We start from the raw sequence: 17,768 nt of genomic DNA, 5'->3' as shown, positions 1-17,768 counted from the left end.
GTCCACATGGATGGACGGAATAATCTTTTATCTCAAAGATGGAGTTCTTTCGGACGACCCAAAGGAGAGTTGGGTGATGAGAAAAAGGCTGCATGGTTTGAGATGAAGGGTGAGAGCTTGTTCAAGAAATCATTTATAAAGCCATACTTGAAGTGTATTACGCCCGAAAGGGGGCATGAAGTATTGGACGACCTCCACCAGAGGCATTGCGGATCGCATATAGGCGGACAAGCCTTAGCTGAAAAGGTAACCCATTTGGGGTTATACAGGCCAAGTTTAAATTCGGACGCTATAGAGATGGTGAAAAAATGTGATAAGTGTCAGAGATTTGCAACCCCTTATTCACTGTCCGACAAACAGCTTGTCGGCCATAAGTAATCCAATTCCCTTTGCAAAATGGGGCATGGATATCTTGGGGCTGTATACTCCTACATCAGGGCAGCGACGATACGTGTTAGTAGTTGTTGACTACTTCACGAAGTGGGTGAAGGTTGAGGGCGTCCGAGGAATTAAGTGAAAAGATGTATTTGCCTTCATTTAGAAAGACATAATCACATGTTTTGGTGTGCCTCAGTCAATGGTGTTCGATAATGGACCAAAATTTGAGACCGACCATCTCAGGAATTGGCTGAGTGACCAGGGCATAGCACATTGCTTTGCCTCGGTCGAATGCCCAAAGGCCAATGGCCAAGTTGAAGCATAAAACAAGTTGATCTCCAATGGAATCAAGCGGAAGCTTGAGAAAGCAGGTGGCCTTTAGGCTGATGAGTTGGTTAATGTGTTATGGTCCATTTGAACAACAACAAAGAGTTCAATAGGGGAAACCCTATTCTTCCTAGTCTATAGTGCTGAGGTCGTGCTCCCGATTGAAATGTACGAGCCTACTCTACGAGTGATTCTATATGATGAATCGGCTAATTGGGAGGCCATGAAGACCGCTCTAGACTTCCTTCTATAAGCTAGGGGCAATGCGGCGCTTAGACACAAAATATATCGTCTAAGAATGACAAGGGCATATAATCGTAAAATGTCAAAGCGGCCGCTTAAGTTAGGAGACTTAGTTCTGAGAAAAATGGAAGCGGTAGGCCGAGTGAATGAAGATGTCAAGCTAACCCCTAATTGGGAACGGCCCTACCAGATTAAAGAAGAAGTACAAGATGGTACCACCATCTCGAAGCCTTAGATGACCGTCCTATTCCTCGTACGTGGATTACGGACAATCTCAAGAAATGCTATGTATAAAGTTTTTTGTACTTAGCCTTAAAGTTATATATATAACTAGGTCTGATGATTGAGCTATGTAACTAAAGTCGTACGGCCAAACAATGTAATTTTGACAATATTAATGAAAAAGTCAAATATTGTTATTAAACTTTTCGCATATATACTGTATTGCCGCCTAAAACGGAAACAAGGGTTGTTCGCAACATAGCAGCTCGACCCTTAACAAGGGCAGGGTTAAATGGCCGGGAAAAATGCCTAACCAAGGTTTCTCTCAGCAAAAAAACTTGGCCACAATGGCCAGGTTGTCTATAAGACCATTCGGCCAGAGATTTGGTCGGACGGTTAAGAAATAAGGTAGCCTAAAATTTGTCTGAGGCAATTTAACCTCAAGGGCAAGGGCATACCTAGGCTATCAAGCCCTATAAACACTTAGAAATTCCAGGTTGAGATAATACTTGAAATTTCATGAGTACGTCCGAGAGATAATGTCAAAGGACAACTCGGAAAAAGCCAATCAAACGGTCGCATAATTCATTCGACATTTTCCTAGTCCAAGGGCAATCATTATTATGATTTAATTAACTTACTAGTTCTCATACCCTTCAAGGTATAAAACATATTAAGTTAACCAAACCTCTTTGAATATGGACTAGAAAAAATGCCGAATAAAGGGGCATACCCCTAGTATACAATCATTCATACGCAAAAATGTATAATAAAGGCATGAAAAATTGCTCAAAAAATGCTAAGTATGAATGAAGAAAGAAGAAAGCTTGCATATATAAAAGTCGTTCAAACAGACGACAATAAAAATTATATTACAAAACCGCTCAAACTGGCGGCAAAGAGTGAATTTGTTTAAAGGAAAGAAATAAAAACAAAGTACGAAAAGCTTGATTACTGCAGCAGAGGGACCCAGGCTCCTCATTTAGCTAGCGCCTCATCAGCATTGGCGTTGGCAGCATTGTCGGTCTCGGCCAGCTCCTTTCCCTTGGCCAGCTCTTCTTCCTCGGCCGACTTCTTCTCCTCCTCCCTATCACCTTCATCATCATCTTCGTTGTCCTCAGATCCAAATGGAGTTTCGACAAACTCAGGTAGGGGCAAGCCGATAGCCTCGGCCTCCTCTTTGAGGGAGACATGCTCCAGTCGGCAGGCAAAGTGCTCCTGATATTAAGCCACTTCATCGACGTCAACCATCATAACAAACACCTCATAGAAGCGGCCCTTCAGTCGTAGCTTAGACCTATGCTCAAGTTGGACGGCCTCTTCAGTATCTATCGGTCGCGGCACCTCTAATTGCTCAGACAAGCCCGTAATGTACTTGTTCAAACGCTCAACCTAAAGCTTGAGGAAGTCCACTTGGTCTTAAGCCGCTTAAAGAACCTGGAGGGTAGAGTCCAGCTCGGCCTTCAGCTTCTCAGAGGCTTTGAAGCCTTATTTCCACTGAGAAGCCTTGGCCTTCGCCTCTTCCTTCTCCTTCTAAAGAGCCTCCCGAGCCAGTTTCTCTCGCTCAAGGGCATCACCCATTTTGACGATGTCATCGTTTTGCCGAGCCGACTTCTCTGATAGCGCGTTGATGGCCGACCGATGCTAGATCTCCTGCATAGCAATTGTTTCGGTATTTTCATCGGAGATCCGTCTTATTTCGGCACAGGCCTCCCTGATCTTCTCATTCTTTCTTTGGCTTTCCAGTCTAGGAAAGTACTGAGCCTAAGGAAGATCTGCATTCGAAAGAAAATGAGTTAGAGCAAAGTATAAAAATAAAGCTAAGTATTAAAGCTTATGCAAAGTGCGGTTACCTCGGCTCTACAGTTGATTATGGGATCAAGAAAGCTTCATCAATCCCGCGAAACTTCTCTCGCTACTCCTTAGGGACGGCCTTGAGCATAGCCTCCCTGATGGCCTTCCAGTCGCGGTAAGCGGCTGACCATGTAGCTTCATATTCATCTCCTCGGCTATATGTGCTAACCATGAAAAGATGTTAGATTGTTAAAATATATCAAAACACAATTAAGAAGCATGCTTATGTCTTATATACCGTTCGATAAGGATGGAATGTTGACAGCCACCAAGTGAGGGGGCAGCGGTTGATCCCCTGCTTCTTGTGTACGGTCGAGCTGCTCTTCGGCCGACTAAGTGGCATCCTTCTGCCACTCAGATTTGTTAATTACCTCGACATGCGGAGTCGAGGCTATATTGTCGGTCGTTTTGGATGGGGACGACTTACCCCTTCGCCCACACGGACGGATTCATCGTGGACCGCCTCACTTTGCAGCGCCACGGACTTGGAGACCTCACTAGGTGTCAACTGGGGTGGCTCTTCTTTGGACTGCTTTAAAGCAGTATGCGACGTGGTCTTGGCCGCTTGCGGGGAAAACTTAGCCTTTGAGGTTGTTGTCTTCCTAGACTTTGAAGGTTGCCCATCCTTGGAAGCAGAAGTCAAATGTTTCCTCTTTCCTTGGGAGTGGGAGTGGACACTTGAAAGGAACAGAAAGACAAAATAAGAAACAGCATCTGAGTAATATTAAGGACACCCTTCCCAACATACCAACTCGGCATCATGTTAAAGAAAGTTGCGTCCGAGTAAAATTGAGAAGGACACCCGTCCCAACATACCAACTCGGCATCATGTTAAAGAAAGTTGTGTCCGAGTAAAATTGAGAAGGACACCCTTCCCAACATATCAGCTTGGCAATGAAGTCAAAAAGTGGCATCCAAGCGAAATTGGAAAGGATACCCTTCCCAACATACTAGCTCGGCCACACAAAAAAAAAAAAAAAAAAAAAACAAACAAACAAACAAACAAAAAGGAAAGTCATTTGTACCTCCTTAGCCTAGTTGTACTGTTGCTAGCGGAATTTGTACCACGCCAGGTCGAACTCAGACATGTTGGTCTCTCCTTTCTGTTTAGGGTCCAACATTGCAAGAGCTTCTTCTGAAAAAGAAGAATGGTCAAGTCACAAGGTTCCACCTTGGGGGTAGTTCCGGTACAGGCCGGAGGCCGACATGAATACCGGGTTCCTAAGCCAGTCAGCCAGTGGGATCCAATGGGTCGGCACAGTCACAGACTTCCTATTCTTGACCACCTTCTTAACCTTAAAATATTCAAGTTGAAAAGCATGGTCAGGGTGGACGGGCGGCTTAGTGGGTTTGTGCATCCCACGTCTGAGCTGGATAGGCTCGGCGTTGAATCGATTCATCCGCAGGTTGAATTCTTCATTGTTAGTCCTGATATGGTAGAATTGATGCTTGCAGTCGCGCCACTTGGACGGCCTATGCAGAACCACCAAATGCTTTTTCTAGGTGCTCTGAATAAACCAGTCGTTCGTCCTAGAATCCAACCAGGCCATTGAGTGCATCTCACAAAAACCTGGGACTTCCGGCTTGAAGCCTTGTCGAAGGCATGTCACCAGATAGCCAAAAATGTTTACCCAGCTGTTCAGCACCAGTTGGAAAATTGCAATGTTGTATTCGTCCAACAAAGCCTGGACAAATGGATGTAAGGGGAAGCGAAGGCCCACTTCCAAGGCGGCACGGTAGACGCTGAAGCATTTCTTCTGTTGCCTCATACCTTCTCAAGCGGCCACCGAGTATGAAGGCTCGGCGCCATGATCTGGTAACCTTCTTCAAGCTAGAGGAGTTCCCTTAAATCCTCAAATTTATGGTGTAAGAAGCCAAGGGAAACGTCGCCGATTGTACAAGCGTATGGGTCCTTGAAATTTTCAGCGTTGGCCTCTTCGACCGCCTGACTGGCGTCCAGATTCTCAGCTTCTTGTTCGGCGGCCTGGGGTTCAAGGGTCATAGACAAGCTGAACTCAGAGGACAACACTGTGTCCAAGGCAGCAGCCTCGGCCGAGCTCCCTCCCTTGGAGCCTTGGCCAGCTTCAGAAACAAAGGTGCCTTCAGGCACTGCACCAAGGGTTTTTTACCCTTATCTTTCTTCCCCCCAACGTCCGTCTGATTTCCCGAAGGAGGAGCACTACGAAGGGGCAGGTCGGATGGCTCATAGATATGTGTTCCAGTTCTAGGCTTGGCCGACCTGGTAGTTTGGATTGAGGGTTGTTGGGGATTTTGGTCGGACGATCCCCCTCGGTCGGACCTAGCATCCGCCTGATTTGTCGAAGGATGCCTTTCAGAAGATGGCAGCTCGGACGGCATCCGGACGTAGCTGGTATATTGGGAGAGGCATTGTACCAGATTTTGCAAAAACACCTCCCTGAAAGAGGTTCGAGAAGAAGTGCCTTGCTGAGTTTGCCGCTCAGGAAAACAGGCGGTCACCTCCACCACAGAACAGGCACTACCACTAACTGTGGCGCCCGTACTTTCCCGGTCCGTGTTACTTGGGTCAAAAGGGACTAAGGGATCCACTAAATCTCCGTCCGGATTTCTAGGGGCACCTCGCTCGTACGTTTGTCTCGTACGCGCCATGGTCAACTGCAGGGACAGAGAAGAATATGTGGGGGTGAGTTGGTATGCATTACAAATGGACCCACTCCAAAGAGCAAAGGAGTCGTCTCCGTCCACTCTAGACTCCTCAGTCCCAAGCGAACGGCCAACCTCATTAGGAGAAACGGACGAAGCCAAGTATTATGCCAATTCGTGTTTAAAAAATAAAACAAGTATGAAAAAAGGAAAAAGTAAGGAAAAGCAGACGGTTACCTCTGTACCGGTAGAAAACATTGGAAGACTTTGAAGATCTTGAAGGTTGACAAGAAAACTCAACAAACTCGAACGGAAAGTTCTAAGACACGGCGGAGCTCTTGATGATGTGAGGGAAAACAAAAAAAACACTTTCTCTTTCTAAAAAGCTCTGACCTCTCTCTAAAATTGGCAAAGTTCCAAAGTGACAAAATGAAGTCAAACAAGTCTTATTTATAGGCAAATTTATGGGAACAAAATGGTAAAATCACTTTTCCCGCCTAAAAGCTCAAACGGTTAATTTAATCTTTCTGTCAATTTAGATGGAAAGACGTACGGTTGCCCAATCGGCGCGTCAAAATAGTGGGCCAGGTCAGTAACTTCAAGCCATTGGTCCGAGAATATGGAATAGGTGTCCAACCTAATATCAGGCGGCACCATCCGTGTGATTGATTTCAAGACTTAAGTCCACCAGTGAAATCAGGCGGACTGACTAAGGCATTTAGCCCAAAGGGATAACCCCATGACCAGGCGAGCGGTACAGTTCGCCTCTTTTTAATAACAATGCTCCATCAGCCCGATACTCAAACGACCTAGGACGAGTGAAGATCAGAGGAGGCGGCCCGTATGGTAAGAGCCACCCCCCCCCCCCCAGGCAAATCTTTAGGGTAAAAATACCCCTGACATGTGGTCCAATCTTATAGAGATACGTGGCCCAATAACAGGGCGACACGTGGCCCAATAACAGGGTGACACATGTCCCAATAGGAAGATGACATGTGGCAAACAAGAGAGCACCTGAATGAGAGAAAGGCCTCCTTACATCAGGAGGCCCAAGTCCCGAGAAATACTATAAATTATGAAATATTTTTAAAAAGTTATTAATTAAATATAATACTCATATCATTTAAATAAATAAAAAAAATATAAATTGATATTGATATCATTATACTAGTTTCGAACATCTACAGAGTTATTTCAGGGTAATTAGCTTACACATTTGTTAGAAATGTCCTATATATTACTTTAACTCCAAGAACACAATTCACCGCTTCATTTCCATCACCAAAAATTAAACCCTCCATCATTTTTCCTTAGAAAATCAAGACAAAAATACTCCAAAAAGTGAAGAACTAAACATGGAAGTTAGAATGAAAAATCTAGCGTCGTTACATCCCTTCATTAATGCGAAATTCGACACATCAAAGTCATTAGGCTAAAGCTTATTTCTGCACTGATTGTGGCGGCGATTGAATACTTTTAAAACACTTATTTTTGTTAGCAAATTATTGCAAAAATTCTTAATTGATGAATAGATGTATTATAAGTATTTTAACATATTAAATTATAAAATATTTTACAGAGAATATTTTTATTAATTGGTGAACAAAGAAATTAACACCATTTAAAAAGGCGAAAACAAAAAGGAAGGAGAGAATACAATTTTTTCAGCAACTATAAAAACAGAACTTTATCAGAGGAATTAAGCTTACACATTTTAAGCGATCAAATCTTAGAAATGCTCTCTATAAAAACAGCTTTAATTCCTAGAAAACAATTAGCCTCTTCATTTGCATAACCAAAAATTAAAACCTTGATCATTTCCTTAGAAAACCAAGAAACCAAAAAAAAAAAAAAAAAAAAAAAAAAAAAAAGTAAAGAAAAAAGCAGAAAACAGAACAAAGCTAGTATGAATAACCTTCTTGCCTTCATCAATGCAAAATTCTCCCGTACGGGATCTAATTACATGAAAGATAAAGCTTATTTCTGCTTCAAGTGTGGCGGCGAATCATTGAAGAGAGGTATTGTAAGGAAACGTCATAAGAAGCATAAATGGATTCGAGTAGTGATGCATACGGATAAGGGCGGTTTGTGTTACAAAAAGCCAGATATGGAGGTTTTAGGGAAGGAGGTTTTTGATGATTCTGAGATACAAGTTCGTCGCTATAAATCTTTTGATGTGTGTTTAATTGAACCAACAGAATATCATTGTAATATAGCAGATTATACGTATTGCAAAGTTTGTAGACTTAACATCAAGAAACCTGCATTGTACTGTTCGGTTACCTGCAAAGTACTCTGGATGGCGCAGGAGAAGGAGAAGGAGGAAAGTCTCAGGCTCGAGTCCAAGAACAAGAGAAAGGAGATAGAACTCGGTGGAGGTTCTGATCAATCACTGATGGAGAAGAAGGCCAAGAAGAATGCTGCAGAAAGCCAAGAAAGTGGCACCGGAGGAGAAGGAGAAGGCCGAGAAAGTGGCGACGTGGGAGGAGGAGAAGGCCAAGAAAGTGGCGGCGGGTCGGAGGAGAAGGATAAGGCCAAGAATGTGGCGGTGGAGGAGAAAGGATAAGGCGGTCGAGAAGACCACGTTCAGGAAGAGCTCCAGGAACCAGCACAATGAACTGATCAGCATGAAGATGTTAGTCTGTTAATAACTCAGTTGAGTTAGTTAGTCTGGTAGGAAGTCAGTTGAGTTAGTTATTCTGTAAGTAAGTTGAGTTAGTATGAAGATTGAATGTTACAGTTGAATTAGTAAATTTGATGATCTTTGCTATAAGTTTAGGCGTATTGTTAGTTTTAGTATCATCTTTGATTGGGTTTATGAATAAATGTGGGTGGTTTCTGTCAGTAATTGGACTAATTTAGTAGGAAAATAGATGTATGTTCTTTTCTAGATTCAAATGTATGTGAATCAGAGACAATGCAATAATAATGGTATATTTTGTAGTAATCATCATCTTTTAGTGATTTTATAAATTTCAATTTGTTCAACTTTCTTGTAAATTCATCCATCTTGCTTGATTAATTGTTGAGTCGCGTTAGAAGCCTGCATTGTACTGTTCGATGTCCTGCAAACTACATTGGATGAAGAAGAAGGGAAGTCGTGGACACGAGGCGAAGAACAAGAGGAAGGCGATACAAATTGGTGGAGGTTCTGAACATTCAGTGATAAAGAAGGCCAAGAAGACGACAGGCTTGAACTAGCTCTGTCTTGTTGAGGAGTTCTGTTTTCTGGGTTTGAGTCATCAGATCAGCATGTGCAGCTGAGTTATTAGTTAGTATGACAGTTGAATTTTGCTGTTGAGTTAGTTAGTATGACAGTTGAATCTTACAATTGAGTTAGTTAGTTAATTAGTGTGATGGTTGAATCTTGATACAGTAGAATTAGTATATTTGATCATCTTTGTTACAAGTTTAGGAGTGTTATTTTAGTATCATCTTTAATTAGGTTTATAATGAATAAATGTGGGGTGGTTTATGTCTGTATTAAGACTGATTTAGTAGTTAAATGTTGGTCTACAATTGATAAAATCAATGAAATAATATAATTTTTATCATCTTTAGTAGATTTCGTGATGTTCAATTTAGTCAATTATTAATCATGTACGATATGGTGTTATTGTTATTGCAACACTGCATCAATCAAAGTCAGGTTTATTTCTTTCAATTTTCTTGAGTAATCTGTGTAATTGTTCAAATCGATTCATTTCATTGTAAAAGTCGTGTTAGTGTTGATTTATAATTTACTTTTACGAGTAATCTTGATAATTTTGGCAAAAAGATTATTAAACTTTCTTGAGTAATTATTTGGGTAATTCATCAATTGGAAAATCTGGGTTTGGTCATTTGATTTCAATACACTGTTTTATGTTTCGGCAACAAGTAGCATATATGTTGAAGTGACTATTAAAATCTCCATATGTTAATTTAACTATTTAAATGGAACGGAGATGGCACTTAATTGTCAAAAATGTACGTACTTTTTTGTGGAACTCTCTAAGACTCAAACAAGTCACTGCATTTTCGAAACAATTAAACAAAACTAGATATGGCCAATTGGTGCATGCTGCTAGGTGCATATAGCATTTTAACAATCACTAACTATGAAACCATAATATACATGGAGAGCAGGTGTATTAGTAGAAAAGGCTTAAAACTATAATATACAATATCAATTTGTTATAGCATGCACTATTATCATGAAACCATTCATATGATTGATCAACCTATCTCCATATCTCCTACCAACTAATCAACTCGTACATAAATTTTTATTAAGGTTCAATAATCTAGCTACTTTGATATGATATTCGAGTTTAGCTTAATCAAGACTCAGTCCTATAATGAGTACACCTTGGAGTCGCACCTAGGGAAAGCCTACTAATCATGAGCACAAATTAATGTATGAGTAGAACTATGATTTATAAATCACTCGACTTACAATGATCTCAAAATTAAGTATGTTACGAGTAAGTAAACGTTTAGGTCGGATTGTGGTGTTATGTCGGGATTTGACAGCTCTAGAGAACTAAGAGCAACAGTGCAACACAGCCACGGTGTAACCTATAAGGGCAACGTAAGCTGCATCCTAATAAGGGGTATACACTAGGGTCTTATTCAATTGGCATATCTCTTGATATACTCAACTAATAATTGGGATTCAATTTAAAGTGATTGCTAAAATGATTAGCCACCACCTTCAAAATTCCACGCACCCTTCACGACTCCAGTAATTTGTACTCCGTATTAGGAAAGATTTGTACGTGGTCAATTTATAATACATACAAATATTAGAAAAGATATATATAAATATACCTCAAACATTTGCACGATTGCATATTAGTGGTATTGAATTAAATTTTTTTTATTAGGATCAATGTTTATTACTAGTAAAACACAAAAATTAGATAATCTAAAATGCCTGGTTAAAAAAAAAAAAAAAAAAAAAAAAAAAGAGAGAGAAGATAGAAGATAGAACGCCTACAATGTTCGAATAATGTTAGTATTTTTGTTGATTTGTAAATTCAAGGAGTTTTCAAATTCCAATTAAACACATTTTCGTTTTGACCATTAAAATTCAACTTTCAGCTATACTTAGACTGATGTTTTTAATCTTTACAAAGTATCAATTATGCATGTATAACATCAATTAAAGCTATATTAATATTAGAAATAATCAAATCTATAGTAATCAGTAACAATTTCTAAATATACAACCAATTTTAAACCATATTAACAATCAACAATTAACCCCAGATATTAAATGATTAGAAACAATTGTAAACATAATAACATTTATATTTATAATCATATTAATACTTATTAAACGGTTTTTTTACCATATACCCCTGAAATATTTCAAATTCACCATATACCTATGAGCTGTTATAAAAATTCACCATATACCCCTAATGACGACAAGATGAGTGGAATTTGGTTAATTATGCATCAAAACCACCTTAGATATCTTCCCTCCATCCCGAAAACCACTCCTCTCCTTTCTCCAACCCCCGAAACCACTCCAAATCTCCATAACCATATCCGTATGATTGATTTTGAGGATGAAAAATGATAATTTAGGGTGGTTTGGGGGTGGAAAAAAGGAATGTGGGTGGTTTCGAGGGTAGATGAATGTATTTAGGGTGATTTCGGCTCATAATTAACCCTAATGACTAATGAAGTTAACAATCATTAATCATCAAAAGTATATGGTGTAATTTTGTAAAAACTCGGAGGTATATGATAAATTTAAAAAGTTTAGGGGTATATGATGAATAAACATAAAACTCAGGGGTATAAAGTGAATAAACCGTTTGCACATCAATAACTATATACTAAAAGACACACCAGCAATGACACATGTCGATTTCTGGTGTGTTCTTAGTATATTTTTTTTAATAATTAATTACTAAATTTTATTTAAAGAAGTTATTTAAAAATAAAAAGTTTGTTTTTTTGTCAACTATATAAATGAGCAATAATATTTACCATTTTTATGTTGATACTCAATTAATTATGGAATAATAAGAAAATATATAATCTTTTTCTAGAAGATTTATTTTTGATGGAATATTTTTTAAGAATATGATCTTGATCAAATATTCCAAGTTACTTCAATTTTGTTCAAGATATTAAACAATTTTTATATTTTATGCTATAAATAAATTAATTTGTTAAAAGTAATAAAAATAACGTACCACAGAGACTATTCTTGTTAAATTTCAATTTCAAAATGTGATTTTTTAAAAATTCGTTCCTCAAAATGGTTGTTCATCTATGGAGTTCACTGTACAATTAGTTTGCATAATAACAATCAAAAACGAATTTAAATGAATTATACTAGCATATAATACAATTATACAATATATACACACCAACGTACACTAACTAGTTTGCTTATTCATTTCTCTAGGAACGAAATCTACGGGCTGTGCACCGGTCCAAAACCGACCGGAACCCGAAATTGCCTACTCCGTATTTGTAAGGATCGGGGACCGGACCGTAATCATCCGGTCTGGACCTGATTTTTCAGATCCGGTCCGATTTTTGACCTTTTGGACCGGTTAAATCTATATTTCTTATTATTTAAAAAAAAAAAAAAAAAAACTACTGTAACCATTTCACCTAGGCAACAATCAAAGCACAAAATGCAAATTACACCAAATAAGCTGAAAATTCAGAATCCCTCGTCGATATTTCCAATCATAAATACAATAATAGCTACAACAGAAAAAATACAATCAAAATATAGATTGATACAACTTTATATATACATGATAAAAAATTAAATTAAATGAATTGAAAAGGAGACAAAGATTAAATTAGATCTGAAGGTAGGAAAATGTCGAAATGAGAGGGAAGAACGGAGGTCGATCCGTGACTTCGCGAAGAGTGGTTTCCGGAGCTCTTGATCGGCGACGGCAGCAAGTTCTTGATTGAGAATTACGGTATTAAAACATTATTGGGGAAATACTTAGTATATTGTAAATGAGAAGTTGAAGTACATGAAATTTTGGTGGGTTGTGAAAAAGAAGTGAAATTGGAGATGGGTTCATAAGAAATTGAAACTAGTAGGAATGAAACTCAAAGAAAGAGAAGAATAATTAGTGGAGTGGCGGCATTTCAATCGGATACAACTAACATGAGCATATTAGGTTTAGGGAAATAAAAGCTGATTTTTTTAAACTATAAAAAAATTGCATATGAACCGGGTTTCCAGTACAGACCGGAAAATTCCGGGTAAAACCCGATATGGACCGGAAACCCGGAATCACTGATTTTTAAGGACCGGGGACTGGACCGGAATGTACTGGTCCGGGTCAGGTCGGTCCAATTCCAGTCCAGTTCCGGTTAGATTTCCGGTCCAGGTCCAATTATGCACACCCCTATGCAGTGGCGGATCCAGGATTTTCAATTCGGGGGGACAAAATGCTTAACTTACAAATAGCTTAACAAAAAATAAAAACAAAAAATAACTCAAATTCACAAATTGGTTAATACTTAGTATTAAAATTTCAAAATAAAAAACATACTTAGTCATACAATTCAAAATGATGAAAAAAATTACATAAAACATTACATTAAAATTACACTTTCATCCTTCGAGTCTTCATATTTTGGAAGCGTTCAACAACTTTTTCATCGGAAACTCTTAAGAAGACATCCTTCTCAATAAAAGTGACCAAACAATCATTCATAAGTTGATCACCCATGCTATTTCGCAACTTATTTTTTACACATGTCATTGCGGAAAAGACTCTTTCAACACTTGCCGTGGCAACCGGAAGAATCAACATCAACTTGATAAGCAAATGAATAAGAGGAAAAGTCTTATGCTTATTAGTTTTAACAAGCATCATAGAAAGAGAATTAAGGTCATTTAAACCTTGAAATCTTTCATCATTTAGCATATTCTCCATGAATATATCAAGTTGACATTCAAGAGTCATCAAATCAAAACTTGAAAATTCTTCGGGATAAAAAGAGGCAAGTTTAAGTACCTTATCTTTATCAAAGGATGAGAAGTTATCTTTAGGACTTAAACAAGCCATACACATTAGTATCTCCATATTCCTCTCATTAAATCGATCATCAAGTTCTTGAAGAAGCAAATCAATCACTCTTAAAAAAATTCCAACCCGAAAATGATGTTGATTTGTTGCTTCTTCAACAAAACGTCTTGATCTTCCTTGAGGAACATAAGGAGAATCCATAGTGGGAACAACAATACCATGTTTAGCACAAAATGAAGTTACCTTGTTTAAGAGAGTATCCCATCCCTGCTCCCTCATTTTTTGCAACACTATTTTTGTGTAAGTGACAAGTTCCATGGCATTTACAATATCTTGCTCCTTTCTTTGGAAAGCAACACACAAATCATTAGTGTATCCAAAAATAGTCAACATCAAGTAAGCAATAAAAACAAAGTCAAATGACTCTAATTGTCCTAAAACAATTTGAGCTTTGAACTTATCTTCCGATACACCATGCTTCCCAATGTGTACAAGTACCTTAACAATTGTAGGAAATAAGAGGATGATGTTTGAAAGAGACTTGTAATGAGAACTCCAACGAGTATCCCCGGGCCTTTTCAAACCAAGTTCTTGATTTAAACCCGATCCACTCACAATATCCCCTACATCCAATGCTCGAGCAACTTCTTGAGCTTGATTTTGTCGAATCATTTCTCTTCTCTTGCAAGAAACTCCAACCACATTCAATAAATTTGCAAGTATCTCAAAAATCCAACCACAACTATCATTCTTTTTAGCAACGGCAACTAGTGTTAGTTGAAGTTGATGAGCAAAACAATGTATGTAGTAGGCACTTGGAGTATCATTATTCATAATCAAAGTCCTAAGACCATTTATTTCACCTTTCATGTTGCTAGCTCCATCGTACCCTTGCCCTCTTATCATAGATGGACTCAATGAATGTTCAACAAGTAAAGACATGATTGCATCTTTAAGAGTTAAAGCGGTAGTATCACCAACATGAACAATGCCTAAAAATCGCTCCATTACCTTTCCACTATCTCTATTAACAAAGCGCAAAACAAGAGCTAGTTGTTCTTTTTGGGACACATCACTTGACTCATCGGCTAATATGGCAAAGTAATCATCACCAACTTCTTCTATTATGCACCTAGTTGTTTCTTTGGCACAACAATTAATAATGTCCTTTTGAATAGAAGGGGAAATCATTTGACAATTTTTAGGTGCATTTTCAAGAGTATGTTGTCTTACTTCCTCAACCTTTTCTCCTAACCATTTCAAAAGCTCAAGGAAATTACCCCTATTATATGACTCCCCACTTTCATCATGTCCACGAAATGCCAAACCTTGCCCCAAAAGAAATCTTAAACAAGTTAAAGATGCATTCAAGCGGATAAAATATTCACTCTTAATCACCTCACTTGCATTGTCAAACACATTCAAGATTGATTTTTTTTTTTTTTCCATCTCTTAAATTCACATATTTCTCATAAGCAAGATTATGAGCACTATTAATTCCACCAACATGCTTCTCAAATCTTTCCGGTTTATTCCATGCCCTAAACCCTCCATCAACAAATGCATCACCCCCGAATAACTATCAACTTCATTCTTGAACAAGTAACACACAATACAAAATGCGGCATCTTTTTCAATACTATACTCAAGCCAATCCCATTTCTTGAACCAATGAACACTAAAGCGACGTAAACCAGACACTTGTCTTTGAGGAAAGTCATGAGTTTTTGGTTGGCAAGGTTTTTTAAGAATATAACCCCTCCTAACTGCATTTCGTTCATTTGCGGGGTAATCCATTATGTTTATTCTTTTTCCCGGATCATGAGGAAGAAGTTCAACATCGTATACCAATTTTCCTCCAATGGTACATTACAAGTACTTGAACCACCCATTTCCATATCATCTTCTTGACTTTGAGGGGAGCTTAATGAAGGAGAGTTATTGGACTCATTTTCATGGAGTTTCTTTCTTTTAAACATGAATTGTCGAAGATCGGGTTGTTTTCTAGTAGCCTTGGATTTGTTTGAATTAGGTGAATCATTTGACATTTCCTAATTAAATTGAAAAATATATATCAATTTCCACAATTCACATCATTGCATAGAATGCATACTAATAAAACGGTAAAACCTAAGATTAAAATTGCAATTAAAATTAAAATTCAACAAAGATTGCAATTAAAATTAACAATAATTAAACAAAAATCTGGAAATTAGGGTTAACAATTGTCAATTGGGGATTTCAAATTGGGAATTTCGAATTAGGGTTAGCAAATAGCAAGACATACCATCAGTGGCGGACGGCCGAGGCTCGACGGTCAGACGGTGGTTGCCTGGTTGCACGCAGGCGGCGCCGGTGCACGCAGCTAGTGAAGAGGCTGCCGATTAGACCGAAGTGGTGCTGTGGTGACTTGGTGAACTGGTGAGTGGTGAGGAACCGAGAGCAGCGACGCAGCAGGGCGGTGGTTGCCTGGTTGGTGGAGCAGCGACGCACGCCTCGACGGTCGATCTCAGTGGAGGCAATGGCGAATTGGAGGAGTGAAGACTGAGTGTTGTTGGCTGTTCTTCGTTCTGTAGCAGTGTCGCGTTTTGCTTTTTTTTGGTTTTTTTTCACTTTTTTTTTTTTAATTTTTTTTTTAAAAATGGGGGGACAGTTGTCCCCCCATGTCACTTAATTGGGTCCGCCACTGCCCCTATGCGGGGGTGTTCATCCTTAACATTACTACGGTGGTAGCGGCGGTAGAAGTGGTGGTGGCTGCGACAGTAAATCTTTCTTTCGCCGTGACCGCGACGAAAAGGAAGTGAGCAAGTGGTGGAGATAGGCGGTGGTGGGTCGGAGGACCACGGTAGTTGACTTACGATGGAGGACTACGGTGGTGGATAGTGGCTGATTTTGGGAAGAAGGGTGGTTGGGTGGTGGAAGAGAGAGAAAGTAAGTGGGGAAGAGTGATGGAAAGTGAAGGGGTTGAGGGTTAATAAAAGGGGTAATTTTTTTTTTTTTTGAAAGGTTATAAAAGGTGTATAAGGGAAAAGGTCAATTTAATCTAGGAAAAATTGGCCACAACAACAACAATTATGAAGAAGGTGCGTGTAGTATCACAACCTTCTAAGGGTGCGGCCCACAGCACAAACTATGTAATTGGGTGCACATATTACCATAAATGACACTAATGAACTAAGGTTCCATGGAAAAAAGTGGAATCTTCATTATTTTATAATTATTTAAATTTTTTTTAACTTATATGATTTTCAATCACGCGTGACTAAATTAGTCTTTTCTTCTATTTTTTTTTAAATTTTTTATTTAAGCATTTTTTAACCTCCACCATTTAAGCGGATATCTTCAAAAAAAAATTGTGCTATTATTTTCCTTCGTTCGTTTCTTCAATTACTTTTTTCTAATATCAATCTCACATGATTGACTTAGTTTCCTTTCTTTCTCCACTTAGTCAAATACTAAATTGATAATTAAATAAAAATCATTCGAAAACCTTATTGTACCAGATTTCAGAATACATAAGTAACTTTCTAACACCAAGCCCTACAAAATGATTTAAAATACTTAATTCAAACAACAATTTTAAAATTGGATTTTAGGATATGCCAAATTGATTTTCTAGTTTTTGATGTACAACAATTTAATTGTGGAGGTTGAGAGAGAATAATTTAAAGGGAAAAAATTAATTATAATGGAAGAGGAAACTAAGTCATCAATCACATGTAAAAAAAAAAGTAATTGAAGAAACAAACGTTAGAAAATAATGGTGATAACTTTTTGAAATAATTCATTTTAATGGTGGACATTGAACAGTGTTTAAAGTAAAACAATAAATGGAAGAGAAGACTACTTAGTTACGTGAGATGGAAAATTAAGTAGAATGGAATTAAACAAAAATATACTTCCTTCATTTTTTTTTTTTACACGTTTTGACTTTAGCACTATTTACACACTCCCCTTTGACCGTGTTTTGTGGTTTATACATAATGAAAAATATAGTCATGTGAAATCTTATTAGATTCCTCACGATATATACTTTCATAATTTTTTTATTATCAGTAATTTGAGATATAAATGGTTAAAGTTATGCATTAGTAAATGTGACTAAAGAAACGT

General features: G+C 38.3%; 1 protein-coding gene across 1 annotated transcript; it reads right to left on the bottom strand.

Moving 5' to 3' along the window:
* Positions 1 to 13,229: 13,229 nt before the first annotated feature.
* On the bottom strand, positions 13,230 to 15,452 carry LOC110691695 (zinc finger MYM-type protein 1-like). The gene is made up of 2 exons (XM_021868632.1): positions 15,163 to 15,452; positions 13,230 to 15,000 (listed from the first exon to the last, which is right to left on the bottom strand). Exons 1-2 carry the CDS (start codon positions 15,450 to 15,452, stop codon positions 13,230 to 13,232), a joined length of 2,061 nt encoding a protein of 686 aa, XP_021724324.1.
* Between the last annotated feature and the right edge of the window lie 2,316 nt (positions 15,453 to 17,768).

This window comes from Chenopodium quinoa, unplaced genomic scaffold (genome assembly GCF_001683475.1).
Source record: "Chenopodium quinoa cultivar QQ74 unplaced genomic scaffold, ASM168347v1, whole genome shotgun sequence".
Lineage (NCBI taxonomy): Eukaryota > Viridiplantae > Streptophyta > Magnoliopsida > Caryophyllales > Amaranthaceae > Chenopodium > Chenopodium quinoa.
The sequence above is the reverse complement of the archived record's forward strand: the minus strand, read 5'-3'. Positions and strand labels throughout refer to the sequence as shown.

Bases quoted from the DNA above. Each gene is read 5' to 3' on its own strand.
- LOC110691695 (XM_021868632.1), bottom strand. From the start codon at position 15,452: ATGGATTACCCCGCAAATGAACGAAATGCAGTTAGGAGGGGTTATATT. The intron at 15,001-15,162 runs GTTGGTGGAATT...AACTTGTTTAAG, and splicing joins CGGAAAGATTTGAGAAGCAT to ATTTCTTTTGGGGCAAGGTT.